The 27,969-nt window shown below is 66.3% G+C and overlaps 2 protein-coding genes across 3 annotated transcripts; both read right to left on the bottom strand.

Annotated features, from left to right (window-relative positions):
- Positions 1-746: 746 nt before the first annotated feature.
- On the bottom strand, positions 747-13,772 carry RASGRP2 (RAS guanyl releasing protein 2). Of its 2 annotated transcripts, none has more exons than XM_051964650.1 (17): positions 13,081-13,772; positions 10,058-10,183; positions 9,261-9,363; positions 8,548-8,610; positions 8,283-8,414; positions 8,061-8,211; positions 7,344-7,517; positions 6,605-6,721; positions 6,150-6,431; positions 5,745-5,822; positions 5,499-5,621; positions 4,631-4,746; positions 3,853-3,994; positions 3,445-3,481; positions 3,119-3,292; positions 1,562-1,629; positions 747-927 (listed from the first exon to the last, which is right to left on the bottom strand). In XM_051964650.1, the coding sequence occupies exons 2-16, from the start codon at positions 10,128-10,130 to the stop codon at positions 1,565-1,567; spliced, it is 1,830 nt and encodes a 609-aa protein (XP_051820610.1). In that variant the 5' UTR covers positions 10,131-10,183; positions 13,081-13,772; the 3' UTR covers positions 747-927; positions 1,562-1,564. The 2 variants fall into 2 exon arrangements, with proteins under 2 accessions (XP_051820610.1, XP_051820609.1); XM_051964649.1 differs by lacking the exon at positions 13,081-13,772 and adding an exon at positions 12,662-12,783.
- A 684-nt stretch (positions 13,773-14,456) lies between these two features.
- On the bottom strand, positions 14,457-27,302 carry PYGM (glycogen phosphorylase, muscle associated). Its single transcript, XM_051964630.1, has 20 exons — positions 26,989-27,302; positions 26,329-26,430; positions 26,143-26,221; positions 25,919-26,022; positions 25,460-25,591; positions 22,297-22,408; positions 21,946-22,028; positions 21,515-21,658; positions 21,172-21,264; positions 20,730-20,876; positions 20,484-20,647; positions 20,232-20,346; positions 19,584-19,685; positions 19,242-19,389; positions 17,480-17,538; positions 17,232-17,373; positions 15,877-16,084; positions 15,424-15,558; positions 15,036-15,102; positions 14,457-14,865 (listed from the first exon to the last, which is right to left on the bottom strand). The coding sequence occupies exons 1-20, from the start codon at positions 27,229-27,231 to the stop codon at positions 14,716-14,718; spliced, it is 2,529 nt and encodes an 842-aa protein (XP_051820590.1). The 5' UTR covers positions 27,232-27,302; the 3' UTR covers positions 14,457-14,715.
- Between the last annotated feature and the right edge of the window lie 667 nt (positions 27,303-27,969).

Below are 27,969 nucleotides of genomic sequence, written 5' to 3' on the forward strand. Positions count from 1 at the left end.
CTTCCTCCTCCCCAACCTTGGAGAGTCACGGGGGGGGGGGCTTCGCGTGGTATTTGGGGTCGTTCCCATCATCCTCCACGTACCCCAAGAAAAGCCCTCGTCCCCCCCATTTGCCGAGTCTGCAGGTGCAGCCCTGGGGAGGAGCCCTGCCTCCCGGGGCAGGGGCCGCCGCCCCCCCAGTTCTGGAGCACCCTGCGCGTCCCCAGCGCCAAGGTCTCCGTCCCGAGGCTCCAGCAGGCGGCTCCTGAACCTCTGGGATCCTTGCCCAGGGCGGCGGGGGAGGCAGGGGCCGGCCGGAGGCTCGGAGCCTGAATCGATACACATTTCCTCTGAAGTCCTCCCCCTCCTCCTCCTCTGGCTGTAGGGCCGGGGACGGGACGCCTGGGTCCCAGAGGGAGAAGCCGCGGCCGGCTCCCGGGGGTCCGTGCCCCTCCTCCAGGCTCCCCTCCCCCTCGGGCTTCCTCCAGCCAGCTCCTTCCCACCGCTGTGGCTGGTGGCCCCTGTCTGGGACACGGAGGGAATCCCGGCAGTGAGTGGGAGGCCGGTCTGGACAGCTCCTGAGCCTTCCCGCTGCTGGGAGCCTGCGGGGCTTCCCTGCCTGGAAGGTTCCGAGAGTCTGTGGGTCCAGATGGTGCCGCTCCCGAGTCTGGGGCCCACAGACCAAGGCCTCCAAGACGCTCCGGGTTCCGAGCTTTCGGAGCCCGAGACCCCGGGCTGGAAAACACCTGATCCCATCAGCCTTTGGGGCCTTTTTATTATCAGCCTTTTTTATTCCATCTGAAATACAAATATTCACAAGAATTTGTACAACCTGGGAGAACCCAAGCCCCTTCTCCCGCCCCTTTCAGCCCCCGCTCTCCCAGGTCCACATCTCCGGTCCGGTGGGCGTCCCTCCTGCAGCAGGGGCGGGTCCGGGCCAGGGGAGACCTGCAGAGAGGCAAGGAGAGACTGCCAGCAGCTGGAGGGCTGCCTGGGAAGGGGAGGGGGCGCCCCTCCCCCAGGCTCCCCTTGTGGGAGGGAGGCTTGCGGCTGAAGCTCAGGGCCTGGAAGGCCTTCCCCACGGAGAGCCTTCCCCCAAGAGTCTGGGCCTTCCCCCACTGCCCCCCATGTCTTCTCCCTGCCCCCAAACGCCCCCCCCTTTTTTTTAAACACCACTACCTTTATCTATGTATTCGTTTATTTATTTGTTTGTTTTTGCTGAGGCAGTTGGGGTTAAGTGACTTGCCCAGGGTCACACAGTCAGGAAGTGTTAAATGTCTGAGGTCAGATTTGAAGTCAAGTCCTCCCGACTTCAGAGCTGGTGCTCCACCCACTGCACCCCCAGCTTCCCCAGGACCTTCTCTTTTTTTTTTCTTCACCATTGATTTTATTGGGAGAAACCCTGTCCATGTTACATACAAAGCCGGTTCTTAGTTCTCAATCCGTGACATTGGCAACGTTAAGGAAATACTCATTTGTTCCTACGTTTCTTTGTTGTTGTTTGTATATTTAATAGTATTTGATTTTTTCCAACCTCACGTTCACAAGACTGTCTCAGGTTTGGGGCTCCCCAAGGACACACCTGCTACAAGTGGATGTCGAACACTCCGTCCTCCACGGCTTGGACGGCCTCTTCTTGGATCTCCGGAGCTGAGGGAATGCCCAGGGAGGAGTCAGTGGCGCCCAGGGAGGAGTCAGTGGCGCCCAGGGAGGAGTCAGTGGCACTCAGGGAAGAGTCAGTGGCACCCAGGGAAGAGTCAGTGGCACCCAGGGAGGAGTCAGTGGCACCCAGGGAGGAGTCAATGGCACTCAGGGAGGAGTCAATGGCACTCAGGGAGGAATCGGTGGCACCCAGGGAAGAGTCAGTGGCACCCAGGGAGGAGTCAATGGCACCCAGGGAAGAGTCAGTGGCACCCAGGGAGGAGTCAGTGGCACCCAGGGAGGAGTCAATGGCACTCAGGGAGGAATCGGTGGCACCCAGGGAAGAGTCGGTGGCACCCAGGGAGGAGTCAATGGCACCCAGGGAGGAATCGGTGGCACCCAGGGAAGAGTCATTGGCACCCAGGGAGGAGTCGGTGGCACCCAGGGAGGAGTCGGTGGCACCCAGGGAGGAGTCAGTGGCACCCAGGGAGGAGTCGGTGGCACCCAGGGAGGAGTCAGTGGCACCCAGGGAGGAGTCAGTGGCACCCAGGGAGGAATCGGTGGCACCCAGGGAAGAGTCAGTGGCACCCAGGGAGGAATCAGCAGGACTCAGGGAGTAGTCAGTGATGCTTAGGGAGGAGTCAGTGGCACCCAGCGAAGAGTCAGCAGAACCCAGGGAGAAGTCAGCAGGACCCAGGAAGGAGTCAGTGGTGCCCAAGGAAGAGTCAGTGATGTCCAGGGAGGAGTCAGTGATGTCCAGAGAGGAGTCAGTGGTGCCCAGGGAGGAGTCAGTGATGTCCAGGGAGGAGTCAGTAATGTCCAGGGAGGAGTCAGTGGTGCCCAGGGAGGAGTCAGTGGTGCCAGGGAAGAGTCAGTGATGTCCAGGAGGAGTCAGTGATGTCCAGAGAGGAGTCAGTGGTGCCCAGGGAGGAGTCAGTGATGTCCAGGGAGGAGTCAGTAATGTCCAGGGAGGAGTCAGTGGTGCCCAGGGAGGAGTCAGTGATATCCAGGGAAGTCAGTGATGTCCAGGGAGGAGTCAGTAATGTCCAGGGAGGAGTCAGTGGTGCCCAGAGAGGGCATCCAGGATGCCCAGAGGCCCCTGCCCCTCACCCACCCAGATGCTTCCCAGATCCTCCCATTGCCACAGCAAACAGGATGGGGCGCAGGCTGGGTCCATGGGCAGCAGAGGCCAGGAGTCTTATCAGAGAGGGGCAGGCGCTTCCCCGGGGAGCTCAGTGGCTCCTCCAACCAAGCCCTGCCTCCTTACAAACTAAGAGCTCCATCCCATCCCCCTCCACCCCAAGCCCTGTGACTGGAGTCATCCCTCCTCCCTTTCCAGATAGACCCTTGACCCCCAACCCCTAAGGATGGTAGTTGGCTACCAGCAGAAGTAGGTCTTCATGCATTTCCCCACCAAAATAAGAGTTCCTTGCTCTACTGAAACGTCAACTGCCCATTATCCGGACTCCCAGGCCCCCCCAGGTTCCCCCCCTCCTACCTGGTGGCCGGGACCCTCGCCTTCCGGGGCGAGGCAAGGAAAAGCTAAAAGCTCGGAGGTGAGTGTGAGGGGGGGAGGGTGCGGGCGGCCCCTCCATGCTCACGCTCTGGGCCCGGCGCCGGCACTCCACCGCGAGCCGATCCTTGCACTGTTTGTGGCAGCTCACTCCGCAGGCTAGACTCGGGGAAGGGAGGGGGGTCAGTGCCCGAGGTCTGCCCTCCACTGCACTGCGGGCGTCCTTGTGGCTTGGACAACGGCCCCCCGTTGGGGTCTTCTCCCCACCCACGGAGGGACTCCTCCCCCCCCACTCCCCGGGCCCCCCTCACCTCGGCATTTCAGTCCCTGTTTGTAGATGCCCAGGATCTGAAATGGAAGGTCGGGACTCTTAGTCTGGCATTCAAGCTCCTCCCGGCCGGGCCCGGGTCTCTCTGCTTCTAACTCCCACTCTGACTCCAGAACCCCCCGCACCCCGGGCTCCTGGCACTCGGGGCCCCAGCGAAAGGGAGCCCTCGTCCCCCTCGGAGGCCGGCCAGCTCTGGGACGTGCCCAGAAAAGCGGGCGTCCGGCCTCCGTGAGCTGGTCCCGGCCCGGGGCTCGGTCCTCCGCAGGACGGCCCGGCTCGTGCCCCGGGAGCCCCGCGCTCTCCTTCAGCTGCTGTGTCTCGGGTTGGGTGGGCTGAGCTGGGAAGGAGGAGGGGGCTCAGGCCTGGGGGCGGGGGAGCAGGGGGGGCTCACCAGGGCCTTGCAGTGCCTGCAGGCTACGGGCCTCAGGGAGCTGCTCTCCTGGAAATTGTGCACGAAGCCCATCCGGCCCCCCAGCACCGAACTGGAGCGCAGGAAGTAGGAGACCATCTCCTCCCGGCTGATGCAGCCGTCCCTGCGGGGGCAGGCGGTCAGGGCCCGGGCAAGCCTCCAGCCCAGGCCTGCCCCCATCCCCAGCGCCGAGCTCGGGAAAGCTGCCTTCCCTTGTCCCCTCTGACTGAAGAGCCGGTCCTCCGCATGCTAATGCAAGGGCCTGTTTAACCTACTTCAGTTCTCAGAGGCTTTAGCAGGCAGAGGAAGGCCGGCTAACTACAGGCCATTCTTCTCCCAGCATTAAAGCAGGGCCTGCAAGAGGGCCACGGGCCAGCACCGGAACCTGCCTAAGGATGTTCCACGGCTAATTGGGCCGCTGCCGTGACCTCCCTCGCTGGTCCAAAGTAGGAGGAGTCAGTTCAGTCTGAAGCTGTTACCTTCCCATCAAAACGGGGGCTCCTGGGCTCCCCAGAAGAGATCGCTTATGCTCCCAGAAGCCTTCACCACCACCCCCACCCCCGGGGAGTAGCCCCCCGAGCTTCTGGCCTGGCCCCGAACCCCTCCCCGCCCCTGGCCCCGACCCCGACCCCCTCCCCGGCCCCAGCCCCAGCCCCGACCCCCTCCCCAGCCCCGGCCCCGACCCTGACCCCCTCCCCGGCCCCAGCCCCAGCCCCGACCCCCTCCCCAGCCCCGGCCCCGACCCCGGCTCCGGCCTCACTGGTTTTGGTCCAGGTCCCCAAAGGCGATGAGGTAAGGGAAGTTCCCCCGGATGATCTGGAACTCCTCCTGGGAGATGTGACCGTCCCCATCCACATCAAAGTTCCGGAACACGGACTGAGGGGGAGCCGGGGAGACACAAGGAGAGGCCACAGTCAGCCTCCCCTTCCAGCCCGACCCCTGCGGGTGTGAGCGGCCCAGCCCCCCACGGCGCCTGTGGCCCGATGGCCAGACTCTCCAGCCCAGGCAGAGTCCCCGAGAGCAGTGCGGGAGTGCTCCCCAGGGCTGGGAGGGGCTGTGGGGGCTCACGCAGGCTCCGAGAGGAATCAGGTCCCCATCTCCTGTAAACCGTCCCCACTGCTTGCAGACTTCCAGGCACGGGGGTCTCACTACCTCCTGAGGCAGCCTTTGGGGAAGTGGGGAGTATCTGGGAGCTTTAGCTTGGGGGGCCTGGCTTTGGCTGGGGGCGCCGCCCTCAGGAGGAAGATTCTTGGGGGATGTTTTGCCTGATTCTGCATATTTCTGACAAGGATTTTGTTTTTCTTTTTTTTTCCCCAAGGCGGGGGTGGGGCGGTGGGGGAGGTGGGAGGAAGAGAAAATAGATTTTTGTTCACTGGAAAAAATAAAAGAAAGAAAGAAATTTGCTTTTCTGCAACTTCTCCCACGGCTCCCAGCGCTGCCCCGGGGGGCCAAGCAGAAGAAATCTGCCCCCCCCCCTTCCATCCAAGAATCGTGCCCAGGAAGGCTCCGGTATTTCCTCCCATCAGCCTTTGCGCCACCAGCCCAAGCATCCTGCTTCCTGATTGGCCGGGATCTCCCCCAACCTGGCCGGGGGCTCCCCAGGGATCCAGGAGAGGTTCGGGCCTCACCTCCACCATCTTCTCGATGTGCTCCACCACCAGGGCTTGGTCCAGTTTGGGTTTGGCGGCCGCGGTCCACTCCTCCAGGACGGGGGGCCGGGGGGCCGGGGTACTGCTCGCCGGGCTCGTTGGCTGCAGGAATAGGCGGGGCCTGAGCTGGGAGCCCCCGGTCGGGGGTCAAAGGGGCAGGGGCTGCCCCCGGGGCCACGGCGGAGAGCCGGGGTCCGGGCCGGACAAGGGGAAGGGCCGGCTCACCGAGGACTTGGAGCGTGGCTCCCTCTGCAGGGAGAGCTGGTACAGCTCGTCTTCAGTCTGGTACTGGTCCAGAGACACCTGGAAGGCGTGGGCCCAGTCACACCGCAGCGGGGCGAGCCCGATTTAGCCCGGGCCGGCCCAGCGCGATCCCCGAGCTCCGGGGGGGGGGGGGAACCAGGTCCAGTGTGATCCCCAAGCTCCGGGGGGGGGGCCCAGCTCAGGGGGGGGGGCAGCGTGATCCCCGAGCTCAGGGGGGGGGGCCCAGCTCGGGGGGGGGGGGCCCAGCGTGATCCCTGAGCTTCAGTGGGGGGGAACCAGGTCCAGCGCGATCCCCAAGCTCCGGGGGGGGGCAGCGTGATCCCCGAGCTCCGGGGGGGGTGGGGGGGGCGCCGGGCCCAGGCTCACCGTGAGCAGGCTCAGCAGGTCCGGGTTGGCTTGGATGGGCGGCCGCAGGCTGGTCACCATGGCCAGCTCCTCCAGGATGGCGAAGAGCTGCCGCATCTTGGCCCCGTTGAGGCGCGTGTGAGCCGCATCCAGCCAGTCGGGAAGGGCCAGCTGCAGGGCCACCAGGTCCTTGAGGTGCACGCCCAGGATGGGGAAGCGGAAGCCCACGCAGGCCGCCAGCCGCCGGCGGTAGTTGCTGTAGTTGCCCGTGGCCGTCACCAGCTCCGTCAGGCCTTCCCAGAGCTGGGGGGGAGGGGCCAGAGGCTCGCCACCAGCACGACCAGTCGCCCAGGGGTGGAGAGTCAGACTGCCCCTCCCGCCTGCCCTGGACTGGGCCGGGAGGGGGGGCCCCAGGGCAGAGGTCGGAGGGCAGAGGCAGCCCCGCCCCCCGCCCGGCCCCCCTCCCCCAGCCATACCTTGACGGTGTCTGGGCTGACGTGGCTGTGCGTCTCCTTGAGCCGGGAGATGGAGCTGTGGCTCAGGCCCCCGACCACGGCCATGAGAGTGTTGAAGTTCTGCAGCTGGAGCAGCTTCTGTGGGCCCCGGCAGGAGAGGGGGGGAGAGGCCGCAGGAGCGGAGTCCGCAAGGCAAGGAGCACAAGTGAGACACGAGGCGGGGGGGGCGAGGGCCAGACGGAAGGGCGGACACACAGACAGACAGACAGACGGACAGACAGACAGACGGATGGGCGGATGCACAGACAGACAGACAGACAGGCAGACGGACAGACAGACAGACGGGCGGATGCACAGACAGACAGACAGGCGGATGCACAGACGGGCAGACGCACAGACAGACGGGCGGATGCACAGACGAGGGGCGCAGGTAAATGAGTAGACGGCAGGAGAAGCATCCGACAGACAAACAGGAGGAAGGGTCGAGGGGAACCTATCCAAGGATAGGTTAAAGGTTGCTCAGGGGCAGGAGCCGGAAGGGCAGCAGAGGGACAGGCGGGAAAGGAACCGTGAAGAAAAGGTGGACAGAGAGCTGGGGGCCCGAGCCAGAGACCCACAGACTCAGCAGAGGGGGCAGGGAGGCCCGAGCTGCTTCTCCCCCAGCCCCGATGCACCTCCCAAAGCTTATCTGTCAGCCCGAGGGGCTCAGGGGTAGGGAGTGAGGGAAGGAAGATGGGGGCAGGAGTTAGTGGGTCAGCACCTCGGCCACGTGGACAAAGTGGGTGATGACCTGGGCCCGCTGCGGGGCCGTGGGCTTGCTCAGCACCATGAGCTGCACCCACTGGGAGACGCTGTTGAAGAGGGAGATGAAGCGCTCCAGGACGGGGTTGTCCACTGTACACCCGTGGGTCACGAAGCTGTGGTAGTCCTGGAACTGCAGAGAAGAGGGCCCCGAACTGCGACTTCTCCAGTCTCCCCCTTGGCTGGCCAGTCCCCTGGCAGCTGCCCACAGGAGGGCACCGGCCACAGGAGGGCACCAGCCCCAGGAGGGCACCGGCCACAGGAGGGCACCGGCCACAGGAGGGCACTGGCCACAGGAGGGCACCAGCCCCAGGAGGGCACCGGCCACAGGAGGGCACCAGCCCCAGGAGGGCACCGGCCACAGGAGGGCACCGGCCACAGGAGGGCACCGGCCCCAGGAGGGCACCGGCCACAGGAGGGCACCGGCCACAGGAGGGCACCGGCCACAGGAGGGCATCACCCACAGGGCACAGGCCCCAGAAGGGCACCAGCCCACAAGAGGGCACCGCCCCAGGAGGGCATCGCCTGCTGGCCCCTGGCGTTGGGGCCCCTGCCTCTGCTTGGGGCCACACCTCAGGGTCCAGTCCTAATGGCCCGCCCCCCACTGTGACTTCCGCCCAGACTCCCCATATTCCGGACCACCCCGGGCCCCCCCCCCAGCCCGGCCCAGCCTTACCAGGATCTTGCGGAAGGAGCGATACTCCAGGTAGGTGAGATGCTCGGCCAGCTCCAGCGGCTCCAGGTGGTCGAACAGCAGGGACATCTTGCGCTTCTTCTGGCTCACGGGGTTCCGCTGGGTGACCTGGCGCTTCCACTTGTAGGTGGGACTGGGGGGCAGAGGCGGCCGTCAGCAGCCGGCCTGCGCCCCCCCCCCCCCCGGGAGCCCGCGCACACGTACACGCTCTCGATGTCAATGAGGCTGCTGTGCCGGCGGTTCCCCTCGCGGTCCAGCAGGGACTTCAGCTCCTTGATCTGTTCCGCCAGCTCCGGGTTCAAGTCAAACTCGGCGGGGAAGGCCGAGATCCAGTACCTGGGCAGAGCAGGCGCCCTTCGCTGACCCTGCTCCTCCAGGGAGCCTCTGGGAGCCCCAAGAGTCCCCTCGGGCCTAAGGGGCCGCGAGCCGCGGCTGCCCCGGGGCAGGGCAGGCCGGGGGAGGCACTCACCGGACCAGGTGGCAGGTCTTCACCTGCAGCGAGTTGGAGTTGTCCTTCCGGGATTGCTGGTAGGTGGGGGAGGGGGAGGTCAAGGAAAACGGGAGGGGAAGGCTGGGGGTGGGGCCCGGGGTCATGGGGTCACAGCTTTGGAATGGGAGTCCCGCCCCCTTTCTTTACAGAGGGGGACACTGGGGCTCCTAGAGCTTCAAGGAAGGAGAAAGCTTCCAGGGATCTCGAGCTCACGAGGACCAGAGCGCCACCTTCCAGCTCAACCGTATCCCCGGCCTCTGCCCACGTCCCTGGCACCTAGTGGGCCCCTCATAATGAGGGCGAGACGGCACGCCTGGATCTCGCAGAGGAGGGGGCCAGGAGCCACAGACCAGGACCCTAACTGCAAGAGGAGGATGGGGACGAGGCTCCGGAACTGGGGGGACGAGGGCGTTCTGGGGTTTAGAGCCGATCAGAATCTTAGAACGGGGAACGGGCAGCGCCAGGGCCGGGGAGGGCCTTAGTACAAGGAAGGGGCAGCGCCAGGGCCGGGGAGGGCCTTCCACCGTTGGTCAGAGCCGGGCCCGGGGTGCGGGCCGGGGAGGAGGAGAACCTCGGGGCCAGTTCCCTGGGGCGCCCCGGGGCCACTCCCGGCAGTCAGGACTGGAACAGCTCCTGCGCCCCGCGCTGCCGGAGGCCCGGCCGGAGCAGGGGCGGGGCCTCGGGAAGGATATATGTGCAGCAGCTTGGCAGCCAGCTGGGAGGACGGGATGTACCACGGGTGCATCATCAGGAACATCCGCACCAGCTGCGGGTCGCGCACCTTCCCGGAGTCGTCTGGGAGGGGGCGGAGGGCGGGGTCCTTACTGCGAGCCCCTTCCGCGGCTCCGGCCCCGCCCGCCGACCCAGGCTCGGCCCCATGGGAATGACTCGGAGGCCACGCCCCGTCGGGCCGGCCAAGCCCCCGCCCCGCCCCCCAGGACCTCCGGGGTTAGGGATCCAAGGCGGGGAAGGGAAAACCCCAGCTGGAGCGGAAGGAGCCCGGGTTCCAGCGGGCTCCGGAATCCAGAGGCCATTTCCTGAGGGCGAGGAGGGAGGAGGGACAAGGGAGGCCGCCCCCCCCACCTCCCCCCAGATAAGCGTCCCATCGGCCGGAAACAGTCCCCTGAGCAGAGAGAGACTTCCTGCAGCCCTGAGAGCCAGATAGCATCCTCCAAGCAGCCCCCCAGCAGCGCGGAGGGGATCCCCCGCAACTCAGCCCCTCCTAGGAGCAGGCAGGGCCGGGGGGCTTCTGGAGAGCAGCAGCTAACACCCTCACGCGACAAAGTGGAGAAACTGAGGCCCGGGGAAACGAGGGGCTCCTGGGGGGCCACACGGCTTGGAGGTCAGCGCCTGCGCCCTGGGGTCCCAAGCTCACTGGTCCTCCCTGCTGCCCTCCGGGCCCCTCTGTCCCTCCAAGCCAAGGGCTCTGGGCCGTGCGGCTCTTCGGGGTCCTTTGGTTGTGGGGCGGGGGCCGATCCTCCCGACTCACCGAAGGCCTCGATGCAGCCCTGCAGCAGCTCCTCCACCGTGCAGCCCTTCTCGAGGTCCAGCGTCCCCGACATGTCGCACCCCCGGGGCTGCGTCCCCAGGAGACTGGAACCCTCGGCTCAGAGCCCTGCACCCCCAGAGGAGAGAAGAGCACTGAGGGGGCCGCAGCGTCCCGCCTGCAGACAGGAACGGGGTGGGAAGACAGGGCCCGCCCCCTCCTAGCTCCCCCCCCCGGGGGGGCCCAGGATCCCCCCTCCTTTGGCCAGTTCTGCTGAACGGGCCGTGACCCAGGGATTGTGTAACGCTCTGTGGGAGAAATGTTCCCTCCTGAGGCTTCCGGGCAGGAGCAGGGGGATGGGGGCCACGGGCCCCTGGGGCTGGGCCAGGCCGGGATGGAGGAGCCGCGGGAGGAGCGGGAGGACCAGGCGGCCACCCTGCAGCCGACCCCGGGGCCCGGGCTCGGCAGCGGGGAGGGGGGGAGGGCCGGGCCTCCTCCGAGCCCCAGGAGGCACCTGCAGCCTCCCCCAGCCCCAGCACGGCCCCTCCTCCCCCCCACCCCAGGCTTCCAAAGCTCCTCAGCCTCCCTGCCCCCGCAGGGTTATTTTGGGAACTGGGAGCCTGAAGGAGCCTTAGAGGAATTTCTCCCCCAGTGGGTGGGAGGACAGAGCCAGAGGCTGGGGAGGGGCACAGAGAGAGGGGAGAAGGGAACCCAGGCTCCCAACCCCGAGGCCTGCGGACAATGGGCTGGAGGAGCCCCCCGGGCCTGCCCCCCTCGGGGAGTGCAGACACATTCCTGGGCCCGATGAGTCAGTGGGAGGGAGGCCCAGGGCCTGGGAAGGACGAGCGGGGCCTGATCGCGAGCTCACGGGTCTTCCCCAGGCACTGGCGGCCCCCCCGGGAGCCCCCTCCCCTCCCCAGGGCCAAGCAGTGCTTCTCCTTCCCAGAGCCACCTTGGGCGGCCCCCCACGCGCACCCCAGCCACGGCTCTCCCAGCATCCCTGCTCCCCTGGCCCGGCAGCCAAGCAGAGGGAAAATGAGAGGGAGCGGCTCCCGGGAACCTTAGCCAGCCGGATCCCCCGGGGCCAGGAATCGGGCATCCCCCCAAGGCTGGCATCCAGGCCTAGGTGCAAGGGACTTGAGACCACCCAACTCCACCCCCCTATTTTACAGAGGTGGAAACTGAGACCGAAAGGGCCCAAGAGACCCCCGAGATGGGACGGGGCAGAGCCCAGATCCAAGCCCGTGGAGGGTGGGGGAGAGGGAGGGTTCTAGAGTAGGAGACCAGGGGCTCAGACTGACAGGAACCCACCCATCTCTCCTTCTGACAAGGCCGTGTGGGGTACAGAAAAGTCCCACGAGCTTGGAGACAGTTTGGGTTGGAATCTCATCTCTGCCTTTTACTTTGGATATGACCTTGGGTCCTAAAATGGGGTGTGGACCTGACCGGCCTCCTAGGTCCCCCCCAGATCTCCAGCTGTGATCTGATGATCTACCCCCTTTCTCCGGGCCACGGGAGGTGATCTGGGTCCTCGAAGGCCCGGGGACTGCCGTCCCCCCTCCCCCCGCCTCAGCAGGTGCCAGAGGCCCAGAGTCACAGTGGCGTGTTTCAGGACACCTGAGCACGTGGCCAGCTCCAGGCTTGGGCAAGAGGCCGGGCCCTGGCACCGTCAGCACCGGGCAGCTCACTCTGCCCCAGCTCCCGGATACCCCGCTGGCCACCACACCCTCACACACTCACACTCACAATCTCACACACACACTGTCTCACACACACACACTCACACTGTCACACACACTCACTCTTACTGTCACACACACTCACTCTCACTGTCACACACACAATCTCACTCACACTCACACACACTCACACACACTCACAATCTCACACACTGTCACACACACACACACTCACACACACTCACAATCTCACACACACACTGTCTCACACACTCACACTGTCTCACACACACTCACTCTCACTGTCACACACACCCTCACACACTCACACTCACAATCTCACACTCACTCTCACTATCACACACACTCACTGTCACACTCACACACTGTCACACACACACTGTCACACACACTCACTCTCACTGTCACACTCACACACACACTCACACTGTCTCACACACACACACTGTCACACTCACTCTCACTGTCACACACTCACAGACACACACTCTCACTCACAGTCACACTCACTCACACACAGACACACCCACACCTGGAGGAGCCCGGCTCAGAAGCTCCAGCCCACCTGCCTCCCTCCCCTCTGCCCGCATCCTGGCCCTCCCGCTGGGCTCCCCCGCACCCACCTTGAGGACCAGTCCCTTCCCTTCCCTCTAAGGATCAGCCCGGCTGTCCGCTCTCCCCCCTCCCCCCTCCCCCTGGGGTGTGACCCCCTCACCCTTCCCTGGGACTTGAGCCAAAGGGCCCCCACCTTAGAAGCCAGAGCCCCTCCTCTCTCGGTGGAGCCTCCCCACCCTCCGCCCCCTGCCCTCCCACCTGCTCGGGCAGGTGGTCCCAGGTGGAGAGGGGAGTCCTACAAAAGCCCCCACCCCCCACGTCCAGTGCCCCCTGGTGGAGAGTCACCACTTACCCTGCGCTCTGCGGGGGTCCAGCAACTGCCCCCTGCAGGCTTCTGCTCCCAGGGGGGCTAGAGGGAGCCGAGCCTTCCTCCCCCCCACTCCTCTTCCTCCTCCCGCTCTGGGCTGCGTCCTCTCCTCTCCTCTGTTGCACCTTCTCTCGTCCCCTGCCCCCCCTTCCCTTCTCCCGAGGCTCCGGGATTCCCCTCCTCCTGTCCGCTTCCCACGCACGACCGTGGATCTCCCCGTCTGTCGCGGGCCGTGCCCCGGCCCTGGACCACCGACGTCCCTGGCTCCTTCCCCAGTGCGCTCCCTCTCCCCGGCATCTCCTTCTCTCCGCCCCCTCCCTCTGCCGCCGCCTCCCCTCAGTCCCTCCCCCTCGGGCTCCCCCCGCCTTCTCCCGGCCTCGCCGCCTGTGCCCGATGCCACTCACCCGCCTGGCACACGCGGGGCGCTGCAGGATATTAACCCATGCCCTGCCGAAAGGCGCGGGACCCCCACGGGGGGCGAAGAGGGGGCGGGGTGACGGACAGTCGGGACTGCCGGGCTCTGAGCTCGCCCCCCTCCCCGGTCGGGGAAAGGGATGGGGGTCTTTGCTGAGGCTGAAGAAGCCCCCCCACCCCGCCCCCCGCCATTCCCCCTGGCCTGGGGTTAAGCGGGAGGAAACTGGGGGAGGGACAGGAAGAGGCTGCGGTGAGGGGGGGGGCACCACGCCCCGAACCGGCCCCGGTTCCTGTTCTCGAAACAAACAGTTCCCACGGGGCTCCCCTCCCCGCGCCCTGACTCTGGCTTCCTGCAGGGAGGGAGGGTGGGGACCCCCGGAGGCAAGGGAAGGGGCCATTCGCCGATGGGGGAGCGGGGGCCACCAAGGGACGCCAATGGGAAATACTGGGGCCTCTGAGCCGGCTGATGGGGGAAGCTGGGGACCAGAGCGCCCGGCCCCTCCCCCCGCCATCCTAGAGCCGGGATGAGGCGCCGACGGGAGCCTGGGTCCCCTGAGGAAGGGGAAGAGGGCATCGATAAGGAAGCCCCGGACGCCTGGGTCCCGGGGAGGGGGGCGGGTGGGGGGCAGCCCACAGCCGAGAAGGGAGCTTGGGGGCTGGGGAAACCGTTACATGGTTTCCGGCGGTTTGGGCTTCCAACGTCCCCACAGGGAAACCACCGGGCCCGGCCCTCCCTCTCCCCAGCGCCCTCCTCCCTCCCCCCGGCCCGGAGGGCGCGCCCAGCTCAGCGCCCCCTCCGGCTCGGGAGCGCCGGACCGCTTCGGGGCTCCGGGCCCGGGACCCGCCCCTCCCCGCGAGTGGGCTCGGGGGCCGGCCTTCCTCCTATTGGCCCTCCGGGAGGCGGTGCCTGCGCCGGACTTGCCCCCCGGCCCCGGCCCCCGGGGTTGCGGAGGTTTGGACCCGGAGACCCAAGGGGGGGGCGCGACTCCCCACCCCTCCGACCCCGTGCGGCCCCGCCCCCGGCTCAGAGGAAATGGGCCGGGAGGGAGCGTCCCAGGGGAGGGGGCGGAGGCGAGGCCATCCCCCCCTTCCCCAAGCCCGAGGGCCTGGATCAGGACCTAGTATGGGCACGGCGCTGAGCCGGCGGGACGCCGAGGGATGGAGCGCCCAGACCGAGGCCGGAGGGGGAGGGCGGGCCCTGCGCCGCCCAGCTCGGGAGCACCTGTTGGCCTGGGGGCGGGGCGGGACCCGCAGCTGCTCCCTCATCCCCCTCCCCCCACCCCAGGCCCGGCCCCCTCCCCCGACCCCCCATGCGCGACCCCCTCCCCCCAGGCCCAGCCCCCACACACTCAGACACAGACCGGCAGCCTTTGGTGACACTTTTAATTGGTGAAGTTTTTGCTCCAGAAAGTGGGCCAGGGCCCTGAGCCGAGACCCCCTCCCCGGGGCAGAAGGAGCCCTGACACAGACCACCACCCAGCATAAATAACAATGGGGGGGGCCGGGAACCTTGGGGAGCAATCGAGGGAAGTGGGCACGTGGGCGGTCGGGGCCCCTGGAGATGCCACCAGATGCCGGCACAGGGGGCGGGGCTAGGGAGCCAGGGCAAGACGGTGAGCGGCGGCTCAGACCACTTCGTCCGGGGCAGCCAGGCGCTCCCGGGTGGGCTCCACGCCCCAGATTTCCCGGGCGTACTGGGCAATGGTTCGGTCACTGGAGAACTTCCCCGACGTGGCGATGTTCCTGATCACCATCCGAGTCCATTCCCGAGGGTTCTAAGAAAGCCAAAGCACACTATGGAGCCCCAGGACCCGGCCGTGGGGGGGGAGGGGGGACATTGGGGTGCAACAACTCCGCTCCGAGCCTTGAAGCCGGGCCAGGAGACCGGGGCACTCCCCCTCACACTCCGGGCCGGGGACCCAGGAGTCCAGGGTCCCAGACTCACCTTGTACAGATTGCTGACTTTCTCCTGGCACTGGATGTAAGCTTCGTAGTCCGCAAAGACCTTAAAACTGGGGAGGGAGAGGAAGCCGAAGTCGGGCCAGGAAGGGAACCCCCTCAATGAGGGATGCCATGTGTCGGCTCTGGCCCTTCTTACCCTGGAGAAACTGAGGGACTACACGCGGCCGCCCCCAACCCCAGGGCGGTGACTTGTCCGGCCAGTCCGGCTCCTTTCCCCTTCCCCAGCCCATGTACACAAGGACCCGCCCAGGAACACCAAGGTCCAAGGGCCCGCCCCCTCCCAGCAGCACCTGGGCTCCCCGCCAGCCGGGGGTGACCGCACCCAGCCATGCACACCGGCCCCCGCCCCCCATCTGGGTCACCCCGCTGACCGGTCGTGGTGCATGAGCATGTTGACGATGTCCTTGAACAGGTCGGGCTGTTTGGGGGAGAAGAAGCCGCTGCTGAGCTGCTCGATGATCTGCCGGAGCTCGGGGATGCGGTCGTAGAACTCCTGGGCGTTGTACCTGTTGGGGAGGGCCACGGGCTCAGGCCACTGCGCCCCAGCTGCCCCCGGCTGCGGGTCCATGCCAGCCTGATTCCGGGGCCCCGCCCCTCATCCCGGCCCCCAGGGCCTCCCTGACTGATTCTGGGGCCCCCCGCCCCTCATCCCGGCCCCCCAGGGCCTCCCTGACTGATTCTGGGGCCCCCGCCCCTCATCCCGGCCCCCAGGGCCTCCCTGACTGATTCCGGGGCCCCCACCCCTCATCCGGGCCTCCAGGGCCTGCTGATTCCGGGGCCCCAGCTCCCGGTCCCGGCCTTCAGGGCCAGCCTCCCCAGCATACCCCCTCTGGTCGAGCCGGTCCACGTCCTCCACCCTCATCCCGAAGATGAAGAAGTTCTCCTCGCCGGCCTCCTCGGCCATCTCCACGTTGGCCCCGTCCATGGTGCCGATGGTCAGCGCCCCGTTAAGCATGAACTTCATGTTGCCGGTGCCCGAGGCCTCCGTGCCCGCCGTGGAGATCTGCTCGGAGAGGTCTGACGCCGGGATCACTGCGGGAAGGGAGGGGGGTGACGGGAGGGCCTCGGGGTCTGCGGGAGTGGTCGCCCACACTGGTGGAGAGACTCCTCGCCCCGGGCCAGTTCCCAGGTCTACCAAGGACTTGGACAAATAATGGCCGAGGCTGGGAGGGGCGGCTGATTCACCCAGCGCGTCGGGCTCCCCACGGAGCCCAGCTTGGGGCCGGAGCGGACGAGAAGACCTTCAGGGGAAGGGAGCCTCCAGCTTGGGCCCAAGCTTCCCCAGAATGTGCTGGGGGGGCAAGACCAGAGGGTCCTAGTGGACAACAAGCCCACAGGAGTCGCAGCGGGACGTGGGATTCTGGGAAGAGGCCATGGCCTCCCTGTCCTCTGCCATCGTGAGACCCCCCCCCAGGAAGGGGCGGCCGTGGGGGGCTCAAGCTTCCCCTCACACCGGGGGGCTTCAGGCAAGAGCCAGACCGGCTGTGTCTCACAGTGCAGGAGGGAGGGGAGGGGGCTCCGAGAAGGGGGCGATGGGAAAGGCCGAGTCTGAGCTAAGTCTGGACTGCCTGAAGCCCCGGCAATTACCCAGGCCCTGGGGTTCCCGGCTGGGGACCTCACGGAGCCAACGGGGCTGCAGCAAAGAGCAGTGGAGACGGGGAAGGGGCCGGATGAGGGGGAAGGGAGGGCCCAAACAGCCAGGAGCAGAGGATTTGATCCTCAGGGTAGCTGGGAGCCACTAGAGTCTGAGGAGTGAGGGGTGCCTCCCTTAGGTAAGTCAGCTTGGTGCAGGATGGACTGATGTGGGGAGAGACTGGGGGCAGGGACACTGTCGGGGAACCGGGGGGGAGGGACTGCACATGCAGGAAGGGCCCGTGTGTGTGAAGGCAGGAATGACAGGACTTGGCTGGGGCGAGGGGACGGAGCGAGGCGCCCACACCAAGCTCGCCAGCCGGGCTGATGGGGCGCTCGAGCCGTTCTGGGTCTAGGGGGCGACTGAGGGACCTCCCGGCTCCCCTCCCGGGCCCTGCTCCTAGCCGGGCAGACCGGGCCCAGAGACACCCCCCCCTTCCGTCCCCCCCAGCCCAGAGGCGCCCCCGCCCAGCCACAGACTCAGCTCAGAAACGCCCCCCCCCACCTCCCCCTGCCCGACCCAGAAACGCCCCCTCCCCGCCCGGACCTTTCTCGGCCAGCGACACGCGGTAATTCTCCAGGAAGATAACTTTGAGCCGGTCCCCGACCACGGGGTCGTTGTTGACCACGTCGCCGATGGACGTGATGAGTTTGATGATCATTTTGGCCATGTGATAACCAGGGGCTGCCTGGAGGAGGAGACCTTGGGGTCAGAGCCCCGCCCCCTCAGCCCCCACTGCAGCCCCCCCAGAAGTCGGAGGCTCTCCCGGCCCCTTTCCCTGCAGCGGGGCTCACCTTCCCCCCGATCATCACCGTCCGGGGGACGAAGAACTTGTTGGGCTCCTTCTTGATGCCTAGGACAGAGAGGGGAGCGCTGGGAACGGCTTCTCCCGGAGGCCCGAGGCCCTGACCTGCCGTCAAGCTCCGGGCGCCCCAGAGCGAGGGCGGGGGCCGCCCCTGAACCTCAGCCCGATTCCTTCCCCTCGCTCTGGTCCCGACTGCGCCTAGATGTGGGCCCCGGTCTGTGCCTCGGTTTCCCCGGTTGTAACAGGGCCAAAGTAGCGGCTACACCCCGGGCTTGCGAGGGGCAGCTGAGGACCCTCAATGACCCAGAGACGCCTTAGGCTCTGTCAGTCCCGGAGGCGCGACTTCTCTCCTCCGCCGGGTGCAGCCCGGAGCCCTCCCTTCAGCCCTGCCCTCCTGCCAAGCCCCGTTACTTGCCTCCCTCCCTCCCTCCTGGGGCGCCGGGAAGACCAGATGGCTCTTCCCGGGGGATCGAGGCTGCGCGTGTCCCTGGGGTGTCATGGCTACAGGGAGCTCCTGGGACTCCCCCGTGGAGCATGAGTCACCTCTCCATTAATGATGCCCCCACAGTGGGAGTTGCGCCATCCTTTCTTCTTGGCCTCCAAGGACCAGCTGGAGGCCAGTGAAACCCCCAGGAGGCCCCCACCCTTTCCTTCCCCATGGCCCTGCCGCTCGGCCCCCCCCAGCCTCTCAAGGGAGGCGGCTCCCACTCAGTGGCTTCTGACTAAGCTTTTCCCTCAACACTTCAGTCAGGCAGGTCATGCACAAGTTAAAATGCCCATTTTGTAGATGACAAACCGAGGCTGAGAGAAGCACAGCCAGCCCTTAACCCGGAGATTCGGTCTCCAGCTCTCCTCACAGCTCCAGACTATTTGTCCTGCCCCACGCTCTCCCTCCGGGCCGGTCTAAAGGCCTGGCTAGCCTCAGTTCCCCAAGGAGTTCGCTCTTCTCCCGGCCGGTGATGCCAGCCCGCTCTTTCTGGGCCCCCCTAAGGGCTCGTCCACAGCAGTTCTCAGAGTCCCAGGGCCTGAACTACGAGCCTCATTTTTTACAGAAAAAGAAACTGAGTCTTGAAAAGGTAAAATCCCCTGCTTACATCACACAGTTAGCAAGCGGGAGAGGCAGGAACTGGGCTCTGGCTCACCCAAGGCCCAACACTTGTATATGTGTCAACTTATTATTGGGGAATGTGCTACTGTTTACGGTCCTGAGGCTTTACAAGGGCTGAAGGAGCACCTGGCCTTGAGCCCTGCCCCTTGACACTTAGTAGCAGTCCCGTACCATCTCTAAACCTCAGTTTCCCCCTCTGTAATATGGGCGTAATAGTGCCTCTCATCCAGTTTGGCCCTTAAGATCCTTCACAATCTGCTCGTGGTCTCCCCTTCCAGACTTATTACATATCCGCCCTTTCACACGTGCCCCGGGCCAGCCAAAGCGCCTCGATTGTCCTCCAGCAATCCCTCACCTCCTTTACAGCCCCGCTGCTCATACCCCGCCCCCAAACGTCCCCATGTCCATTCTTTTTAGAGATACGTGGCCTCCCCCAGAATGGAAACTTGTGGGGAAGGGGAGCTGTTGTTGCTTCTGCCTCCCCGGCGGAGGCCTAACTCGGACCCTGCCGACCCGGGGTCGGGGAGGCCGGGGCTGGGAGGGCGGCTCACAGCTGGGAAGCCCTTTGCCGCTTCTCCCGGGGGCACTGGGAGAAGGGGGCGGGACAGCCCTGGAGAGGGAAGGGGCCGGGCCGGGCGCTCACGGTTGTACAAGGTGATGACGTGGAGGCAGTTGAGGAGCTGCCGCTTGTACTCGTGGATCCGTTTCACCTGGACGTCAAACAGGGAGTTGGGGTTGATGTGCACGTGGTACTCTCGTTCCAGATAGGCCGCAAACTTCAGCTTGTTTTCCTGTTGGGGGGACCAGGGGGTTTAAAGGGGCTGCTATGGCTCCGGGGCCACCTCCCCAGGAAAAAGAACCTGTGGATGATGCTGTAGGAGACCGCTGAGGGCGGGGCTCAGAGAGGGGACTGAGAAGTCCGTTCCTCCCCAGAACCCCTCGGTGGGTCCCCGGAGGCCGCCCCTGGGTGTCTCGCCCGGCTCACCTGCTTGACCTTGGCCACGTCTCGGATGAAGGCCTCGTCGTCCACGTAGGACAGCAGCTTCCGGAGCTGGTCCAGGTCCGAGATGTAGTCTTCTCCGATCCTCTGTGTGGGGACGGAAGGGGAAAGCGGCCCCCCGAGTGTCAGTCGGCAGTTATGAAACCCCTACTGTGTGCCGGGCCCGGCCCGGGCCTGGAGCCCCAAAGACAAAGACAAAGCCGTGTCTGCCCCGGAGGAGCTCCGACCCCAGAAGAAACCTCAAATCTGGGATAGTCAGGGACGGAGGACTCAGCCTCCAGGGGCACCAAGCCTCCTCCTCCTCCCCAGCAGCACAGAGCCCGGCCCCCCGGGGAGCCTCCTCTGGCCCCCAGTCCCAGCCCAGCCTCCAGCAACGCCTCCTGCCTGACAGCCTCGGCCTTGCAGCTAACTCACTGAGAAGCCAGCCAAGTCACAGCCTCCTCTGGGCCTCCAGGGGGAAAGGAGGCTTGAGCCACATCGTCTCTAAAGGCCCTCCCAGCTCTGACATCCCCTGTTCTGAGCCTCCCCCCTCCTCCCAGCTCTGCCCAGCCTGTGGGTGACTGACTCCTCTACCAGCTGTACACAGGCCCGGGTCCCCTCGTCTGCGCCGCGGCCCCGCGGCCGCCCCCTCACCTCCGCAATGACCTCCGCCAGGCCCGGATTGCACAGCACCAGCCAGCGCCTCGGCGTGATCCCGTTGGTTTTGTTCTGGAACTTGTGGGGCTCCAATTCATAGAAGTCCTTAAAGCTGCAGAGACCAGGGAGGGGAGGGCGGGTGAGCTAACGCCAGAAGGACAGGGGCCTTGCAGGGCCACGGGAGCCACAGCGCCCATCCCAGAGGGAGGGCCGGGTCCGGGCTGGGAGCCAGAGGGGGCAGGGTCTCACATGGTCTTCTTGAGGATCTCGGAGTGGATGCGGGCGACGCCGTTGACCGCGTGGGAGCCGGCGATGCACAGGTGGGCCATGTTGATCCTCTTCACGCCCCCCTCCTCCACGAGCGACATGCGCCGCAGCCGGTCCATGTCCCCGGGGTACGCCGCCGCCACTCGCTGCCAGGGGACACGGGGGCTCAGCGGGGCTGGCGCCGCGAGCCCCCCGGCCCCTCCCCCCGCCCCCCGCTCCGGCGCTCACGTTGAGGAAACGCTGGTTGATCTCGTAGATGATCTGCAGGTGCCGGGGCAGCAGGGTCTCCATCAGGTGCACGGGCCAGCGCTCCAGGGCCTCGGGCAGCACGGTGTGGTTGGTGTAGGCGCAGGTCCGGACGGTCACATCCCAGGCCTGGGGGAGGGCAGGGGAGCATGTCGTCCCCCGGCCACGGCCCCCACGTGGGGGGAGGGGAGGATGCGGCTAACTCAGGACCGGTGGGACCGGGAAAAGGACGGGCGGATCCTGGCCCCGCGGCCCCCAGCGGGATCCGCTCCCTCCCGCCAGAGCTGAGCCTCCTGCTGTGGCCCTGATGGCTTCTGTCTGTGGGAAAGGGGCTGAAGGCCTCGGGAAAGGGGGTCGAAGGGCACAGGAAAGGGGCCGGCCCTGACTACGGGGAAGCCGGGCTCGGGGGCCTGCAGCCTGTTACCTTGTCCCAGTCCAGCTTCTCCAGGTCCACCAGGATCCGCATGAGTTCGGGGATGGCCAGGGACGGGTGAGTGTCATTCAGCTGGATGGCCACCTGCACCCAAGGCCAAGGGGCCGTCAGCCCTGAGCTCCCTCCCCCAGTCAGCACTTAGGGGATACGGGGAGTCAGACAGGGAGGGGGGCACAACAAGCAGGTTGGGACCGGGAGGGAGGCCGGCCGCCCTGGGGGGGAGGAGGGGTCGTACAGCAGCTGGGCACGTCAGCACCTCCTGGGAGAAGGGGCGTGGCTGGGGGTCTCTGCCCCCCCAGGAACCCTCCCACCCCACCCCCTCCCGAGGCGCCACCTTGTCCGGGAAGGCGTCAAAGCTGGTGCGCACGGGGTCCCGGGAGCCAAACTTGGAGGACTTGAAGCGGCGGATGATGTCCTGGAGCGTGGCGGCCACCACGAAGTACTCCTGCTTCAGCCGGAGCTCCTTCCCTTCGAAGAACTGGGGGAACAGGAGGGAGGGTCAGCAGAGTGGGGGGGAGGGGGCGGAGGGGGGCGGGGCGGGGGAGGCAGGGCAGCACTGAGAGGCCGCCCCCCCCCTCCCGCCCCAGGCAGGATGAGGCACCGGGATCCTGCCCCATCTCAAGCCAAGTCTTCCTGTCACCTGGCCCCGCGCCCCTCCGGCCCAGCGCCCCTCCCCTCCCCGCTTGGTCCCCAGGTTCTCGCCGGGAGCTGCCCGTCCCCCCTCCCTTCACACCCCCCCCACTCCCGGGGGGAGACAATACTCACGTTGTCGTTGGGGTAGAGGACGCGGGAGATGTTCTCGGCCAGGTTCCGGTCCAGCACGGCCTGGATGTAGCCGCCCACGTTGACTGTGGGAAACAGGGGGGAATGGAAGCGGCCCATCGTCTGACCGCGGGAGAGCCCCTTTCCCCGGACCCCCCAGGCCCCACCTCCCCGTGAGCGAGCCGGCCGGTGTCTGTGGGAAAGGGGCCCCCAACTCGGGCAGGCGCCCCGCCTCGGTCCCCAGGACCACTGGGGGGGGGGGAGGGGCGGCCCTGGGCTGGGCGCTGGGACTGGGGGGGAGGGGCGGCCCCGGGCTGGGCGCTGGGACTGGCCTCCAGGGGAGCGCGGACTCACAGTCTTTGAGGTTGAAGTCGTTGGGGGCCTTGGCGGACCACAAGCGCATGGTGTTCACGGTGTTGTTGCGGTAGCCGGGCACGGGGGTGTCATAGGGCATGGCCAGCACCACCTGGGGGCGCCAGAGGGCGTCAGGGGCGGGGGGCAGGGCCCACCCAGAGCTCCGCTGGGACCCGGATGCCCCCCCAGGGCCCCGGGAACCCCAAGTCCCCGTCCTGCCCCTGCCACTGACTCACTGGGTGAGGTAGAACACAGCCGCTCTGGAGCCTCGGACTTTTTGATAAATGAGAAGCCGCTTTAAACAATCATGAGGGGCTTTCCTCCCTCTGGCATCCGGTTCTAGTGTTCTAGGGTCCCTCCCGCCTCTGACTTTGCACGTTCTGAGCCTCCCCCCAGCCTCTACAGCCCATGTTCTAAGTTCTCGGGTTCCCCCCAGCTTTTACATTCTGGGTCCCGAGTCACTTGCCATCCCAGGGCCTCAGGCGGCCCACCTGCAAACCGCGACATCTCGGGCGCCCCCCTCCCTGTGGCCCCCCCAGAGCCCGCTTGCTGACCAGGGACCGAGCCCCCGAGGCGGGAGGAGCCTCCAGAACCTCCCCGCTGGGCCCCTGAGCTCTCCCGAGAGGCCCCAAACAGCCCACAAAGGCTGGCAAGTCCTGGGTCCGGTAACTCTCCCTCCTGGTGCAGAAGACACTAACGGCCAGTCCCACTGGTGGGCGATCAGTAGCCAACCACGCGGCCGTGTGCGTCTCGGGAGCCGGGCTCCGCAGCCCATCTCAGACCCCCAAAGCGCACCGGGCTGGAGCCCCCAGAATGCCCCTGGGCTGACAGGGAAGTGGAATGGAGGGGAGCAGGCAGGTGCGCAGGCCCAGGGGGCTCTCCCGCAGGTCAGTGTGAAACGACCACAAGACGCAGGGTCATTTCAGGGAAAGGTATACAGCAGGTATGAAATAAATGCCCGCTGAGTGAGCTCTTAAGACCCCTGGGCTCTCGTCCTGACCAGGCTAGCCTAGAGAGTTTTCCACAGAATGAGCAGGGGAAGTGTCCAGGGTCCCGCAGGTAGAAAGTGAAATCGCTGAGGCGGAAGCCAGGCCCCTGACTCCAAGGCCTGGCACGGTGACCCTGGGCCAGTCACGTGAGCTCCTGGGACCACAGGCCAGTTTCTAAGTCCTCAGTCTGAGAGCGGGGGCTGATCTCCCCCCGGGATGTCTCCACCAGCCGAGTCCTGGGGCAAGCCTTAACAAAAGGACCCCTGGGCCTCAGTTTTCCCCTCTGTACAATGAGACAGTCAGATTGCTCCCCAGGCCCTCCCAGCCCCGACGGGGCCCCTGCATTCAGAGAGGAGGCAGCCAGACCTCTCGGCTCCCGCTCCTTCCCCCAGACCCGGCCAGTTCCTTCCCTCGAAGGGTTTTCCCCAAAGCCAAGCCCATTTTTAGTTTTAAAAGCTTTGGGGCCGGCTCAAAGATCTCTTGGGGGAATCTGCCCATGTGTCGACTCCTCCGTGGGGGCAGGGGCTGTCTTTTGCCTTTCCTGGCCTCAGTTCTTAATTCAGTGCCCGGCACACAATAGACGCTTAATAAATGCTCGTTGAATGACCCTGGACAAATTATTGGACAATTCTTAGCTTCAGCTTCCTCATCTGCAAAATGGGAGTAATGATAACCCCTCTCCCTGGGTTATCATGAGGGTCTATTGTGAAAGAGATGAGGTTTGTAAGTGCCTGGCACACAGTAGGGGCTTAATAAATGCTTATCGACTGAATGATCAGTGGACAACTCATCCTCAGCTTCCTCATCTGCAAAACGGGAGTAACAATAACCCCTTTCTCTCCGAGTCACCCTGAGGGTCCATGGTGAGGAGATGAGGTCCCTAAGCGCTTTACACTCTGGCAGTGCTCCCCAAGAACAAGGCTGAGCAGGCTCAGGAGCGTCCCCGCTGTTATTTGGCCGGGGGACGAGGAGAGGACCAGACAGAGCTTGGGCCCTTGCAGTGTGTTTGGTCCCAGCTGAGGTCCCCCTTCGGGTGTGGGTACGTCCCTCGGACAGTCCCGTGGGCTGCTAGCGCCCTTCTTGGCTTCTCCGGGAAGCCAGCAGTCGTGTCCGAGGGTCTCGGGCTGCCCCAGGCCGGCCCCCGCTGGTTAGGGTCACTTCTCCGGCCCGAGACCCGTGAGCCGCAGACAACAGAAAGGATGGAATCCCCGACGCCGGCCGGGCAGTCCGCTTAGGGGCCCGGGCCCTCCGTGGGGGGGATTCCTAATGACCCTTTAAGAGACCGTAAGCCATCCGGCCAATGGGAAGGCCGGCCTCGGTCTCTGAGAACCACCCCTGAATCCCCAGCGTATGAGGCGCTGCTCGCCGGCCGGCCAATGAGGCGAAGCCTTTTCCGAAATCCGGGACGGCCGCGAGAGGAGCGCCTCATTCTCCCCGCTCCAGCTCCGGCTCCGGCCACCCTGGAGGGCCTGGAGCTCCGGCCTTGGACATGTTTCTACCCGCTGCAATACAAGGAACAACTGAGGGGCGGACATCCCCAAAAAGGAAAATTTCCATGGAATGGAAAGAAAATCAGTGTCATAGACTTGGAGCCCAAAGGGCCTTAGAGGCCACCGAGTCCCACTCTTTCATTGGGCACGGGGAAACGGGCCAAAAAAAGGGAAAGAACGGCTCCTCTCAGAGGAGAAACCTCTACTCGGCTCCTTGACTTCAAGTCCCCAGGAATTAGCCCGTTCCCAAGGGACTGGAAGGGAAGGACGGAGGGGTCCATGGGAAGGGAAAGGTGACGCCAGAAAAGTCTGACTTTCTCTCCGACACTGAGAGCGGCCGCACGCCTCCAAGCATCGCATGGTGGGGGCCCCCCACGCCCAACCCGGGCCCGGAGCAGAAAGCTCGCTCCGTCTGGGGCCGAAGTGACCGTTTGTCCCCCTGGATGTTTGTGCTCGTTACCAGGTTTCCTTCTCCTTTTTCCTAACGGGGGCGGGGCCGGGGGAACCAATTTTGGCTAATAGAGAAAAATTGAAGTTACAAAAGTCCCGAGTAAAACGATGGCGATGGTGCAGCGACTTCCCCAAATCTGGACGCGGTATTACAGGCCCGGCCCGGCAGGTTGTCTCAGAGTCTCCCCGTCTCCCGGGGCCCCGGACGCCCCCATTCCCAGTCCTAGGGCTTACCTGGGTGTCCACCCACTTGGCGCCCTGGGGGGTGTGCTCCACGCGGCCGTAGAAGTGGACGGGCAGCGTGAACTCGGGCCGCGCCTTCTCCCACGGGTTGCCGTAGCGGAGCCAGTCGTCCGCCTCCTCCATCTGGGCAGAAACGGGGCAGGAGCCCCCGGGAACGGGGTCAGAGACGGGCCCCAGCTGGGGGGTTTGGGGGGGGCAGGGACAGAGCCCCCGGGAACGGGGTCAGAGACGGGCCCCAGCTGGGGGGTTTGGGGGGGGCAGGGACAGAGCCCCCGGGAACGGGGTCAGAGACGGGCCCCAGCTGGGGGGGTTGGAGGGGGCAGGGACAGAGCCCCCGGGAACGGGGTCAGAGACGAGCCCCAGCTGGGGCGGTTGGGGGGGGGCAGCACGGACGGGGCAGGGGGAGGGGCAGAGCAGGCCCTGTGGTCAGGGTCCATGGGGGGGCCTCACCTGCCAGCCCCCGCTGATCTTCTGGTTGAAAATCCCAAACTCGTAGCGGATCCCGTAGCCGTAGGCAGCCAGGCCCAGCGTGGCCATGGAGTCCAGGAAGCAGGCTGCGAGAGGGCCACAGCTGGGGGGCGCTCGGGGCAGGGCGAGCCGCCCTCCTGCCCCCCCAGCCCCTGCTCCAGGATAGCTCCTCCCTGCCCCCCAGCCCAGGCCCTGCGCTAACTCACCGGCCAGGCGGCCCAGGCCCCCGTTGCCCAGGCCCGCGTCCTCTTCTATCTCCTCCAGCTCCTCCATGTCCAGGCCCAGCTGGAAGAGGCGGGGGGGAGGGGGCGTCAGGAGGGGAGGGCCCGGCCGCGTCCTCAGCCCCCTCCCCCGGTGCCCGCTGGGCCGCCCCGCCCCCGCCCGCCCGGTACCTGGTACGTGGCCTCGTCGCAGGCGTTCTCCAGGGCCAGGTTCACCATGGTGTTCTGCAGGGTTCGGCCCATGTAGAACTCCAGGGACAGGTAGTAGATCCGCTGGGGACGCAGGGGCGGGTTGGCCCTTGTGCCAGCTGCCCCCTCCCCCCCAGGCCTCCCCTGCCCCCGCCCAGTGTTAGGTTTCTGACCTTTGCCAGTGACCCCTGCTACCTGATCCTGCCCCCCTGCCCCCCTCCCGAGCAGCTGCTTCCCAGACGCCGGCTCCGCCCACAGGTCTGGCTCGGGGCCAAAGCAGGGGCAGCTGGTCCCCTGAGCTGAGCCGGGGCTTGGGGGTCCGGGCTGAGAGTCCTGGGGCCCCCCGCCCCCTTTCCCAGAAGGGAGACTGTGCAGGAGCCAAAGGGCGGAGCTGGGAGGGACCCTCGAGACCTCAGGGCAGCTCAGAGGAAGAAGCTGAGGGCCAGAGAGGAGCCCCCGCTGTGTGACCCGGCCTTTGCCATTTGGCTTCCACAGAGGGAGGGAGTGGTCCCGGGACCCCCCACGGCCCCTTTGGGCCCTGACCTCGGAGGCATCTTGGGGGTGTGTCCCCTGAGCTCCTCAGGAGCCGCCATCGCCCCCCCCGCCCCCGGCAGCTCCCGCCCGGCCCCCCGCCCCGGCCACCTTGGGGTCCTTCTCGTAGTAATGCTGCTGGGTGCGGATCCAGCGGCCCACCAGGTGGTCCCGCACGGTGTGCGCCAGCGCGAAGTAGTAGTCTCGGGGGGTGGCCACATTGCGGTCCTTGACCAGGGTGAAGTGCAGGTGCCGGTTGAAGTTCTTCTTCAGCTCGGACACGTTCTCCACGCCGGCCAGGCCGCGCACGCTGATCTGTTTGCGCTTGTCGTGGTCGGACAGGGGCCGGGACATGGCGGCGGGAGCTGGGGGCGCAGGCGGGGTCGGGACGGGTGGCTCTGGCGGCCTCCGAGCGGGAGTGCCGGCGGCCCCCCTGGGCCGGGTTTTAAGGCCGGGCCTGATGCATTATGCATGGGCTGCGGGGGAGGCCTCCCGCCCCTCATGAATGCATAATGGTGGGTGCTGGGCCCTCCCTCCGGGGCTATTTTGGGAGCCGCCGGCTGCCAGCTGCCCCGGGCAGGGCCCGCCACCGTCCCGGCCTACGTGACCCACTCCCTGCAGGCCTCCCGCCCTGGGAGCAGCGGGTTCTCTCCCTCCCCCGCCCCAAAGCCAGGGGAGGGTCTCCCATCTCCTTCCCAGGGACCCCGAGCGGCTGGAGCAGAGGGAGTGAGGGGGCAGAGCCGGACTCCCCCCGGGGACTCTGGGGCCGCTGGATCCGCGGGGCCGGGCTTGGGGGAGGGGGCAGGAGAGCCAGGGAGAAGGGCCAGGGCCGGAGCCCCTTGGGGGGCCGCGGAGTCGCTGGATCGAGCGGCTTCTCTGTGCCAACCCTCCGCGGGGTAGGGGGGGCCCCTGCAGAATGCCCCGGACCGTCTGTGGTTCAGAACTGCCCCCGGGAGCGGGCGCCCGAACGAAGGGCCTTGGAGCCGCCCCGGCCCAGCGCGGCTCCTGCCAGGAAGGGAAGCCATGAGCTCCCGCCTCCAACGCCCCCTTGGATCACCCCGGGGCAGGTGCCTGGTTCGGGATCGTCCCCAT

This window comes from Antechinus flavipes, chromosome 6, assembly GCF_016432865.1.
Source record: "Antechinus flavipes isolate AdamAnt ecotype Samford, QLD, Australia chromosome 6, AdamAnt_v2, whole genome shotgun sequence".
Lineage (NCBI taxonomy): Eukaryota > Metazoa > Chordata > Mammalia > Dasyuromorphia > Dasyuridae > Antechinus > Antechinus flavipes.

Excerpts from the sequence above, each read along its gene's own strand:
- RASGRP2 (XM_051964650.1), bottom strand. The coding sequence starts at position 10,130 with ATGTCGGGGACGCTGGACCTCGAGAAGGGCTGCACGGTGGAGGAGCTG. Across the intron at positions 8,611-9,260 it reads GCTGCCAAGCTGCTGCACAT|CTACCAGCAATCCCGGAAGG; the intron begins ATATCCTTCCCG and ends CCCCTCCCCCAC. Across the intron at positions 8,415-8,547 it reads AAGACCTGCCACCTGGTCCG|GTACTGGATCTCGGCCTTCC; the intron begins GTGAGTGCCTCC and ends TGCTCTGCCCAG.
- PYGM (XM_051964630.1), bottom strand. The coding sequence starts at position 27,231 with ATGTCCCGGCCCCTGTCCGACCACGACAAGCGCAAACAGATCAGCGTG. Across the intron at positions 26,431-26,988 it reads ACTACGAGAAGGACCCCAAG|CGGATCTACTACCTGTCCCT; the intron begins GTGGCCGGGGCG and ends CTGCGTCCCCAG. Across the intron at positions 22,409-25,459 it reads CCAAGTGGGTGGACACCCAG|GTGGTGCTGGCCATGCCCTA; the intron begins GTAAGCCCTAGG and ends TGGCGCCCCCAG.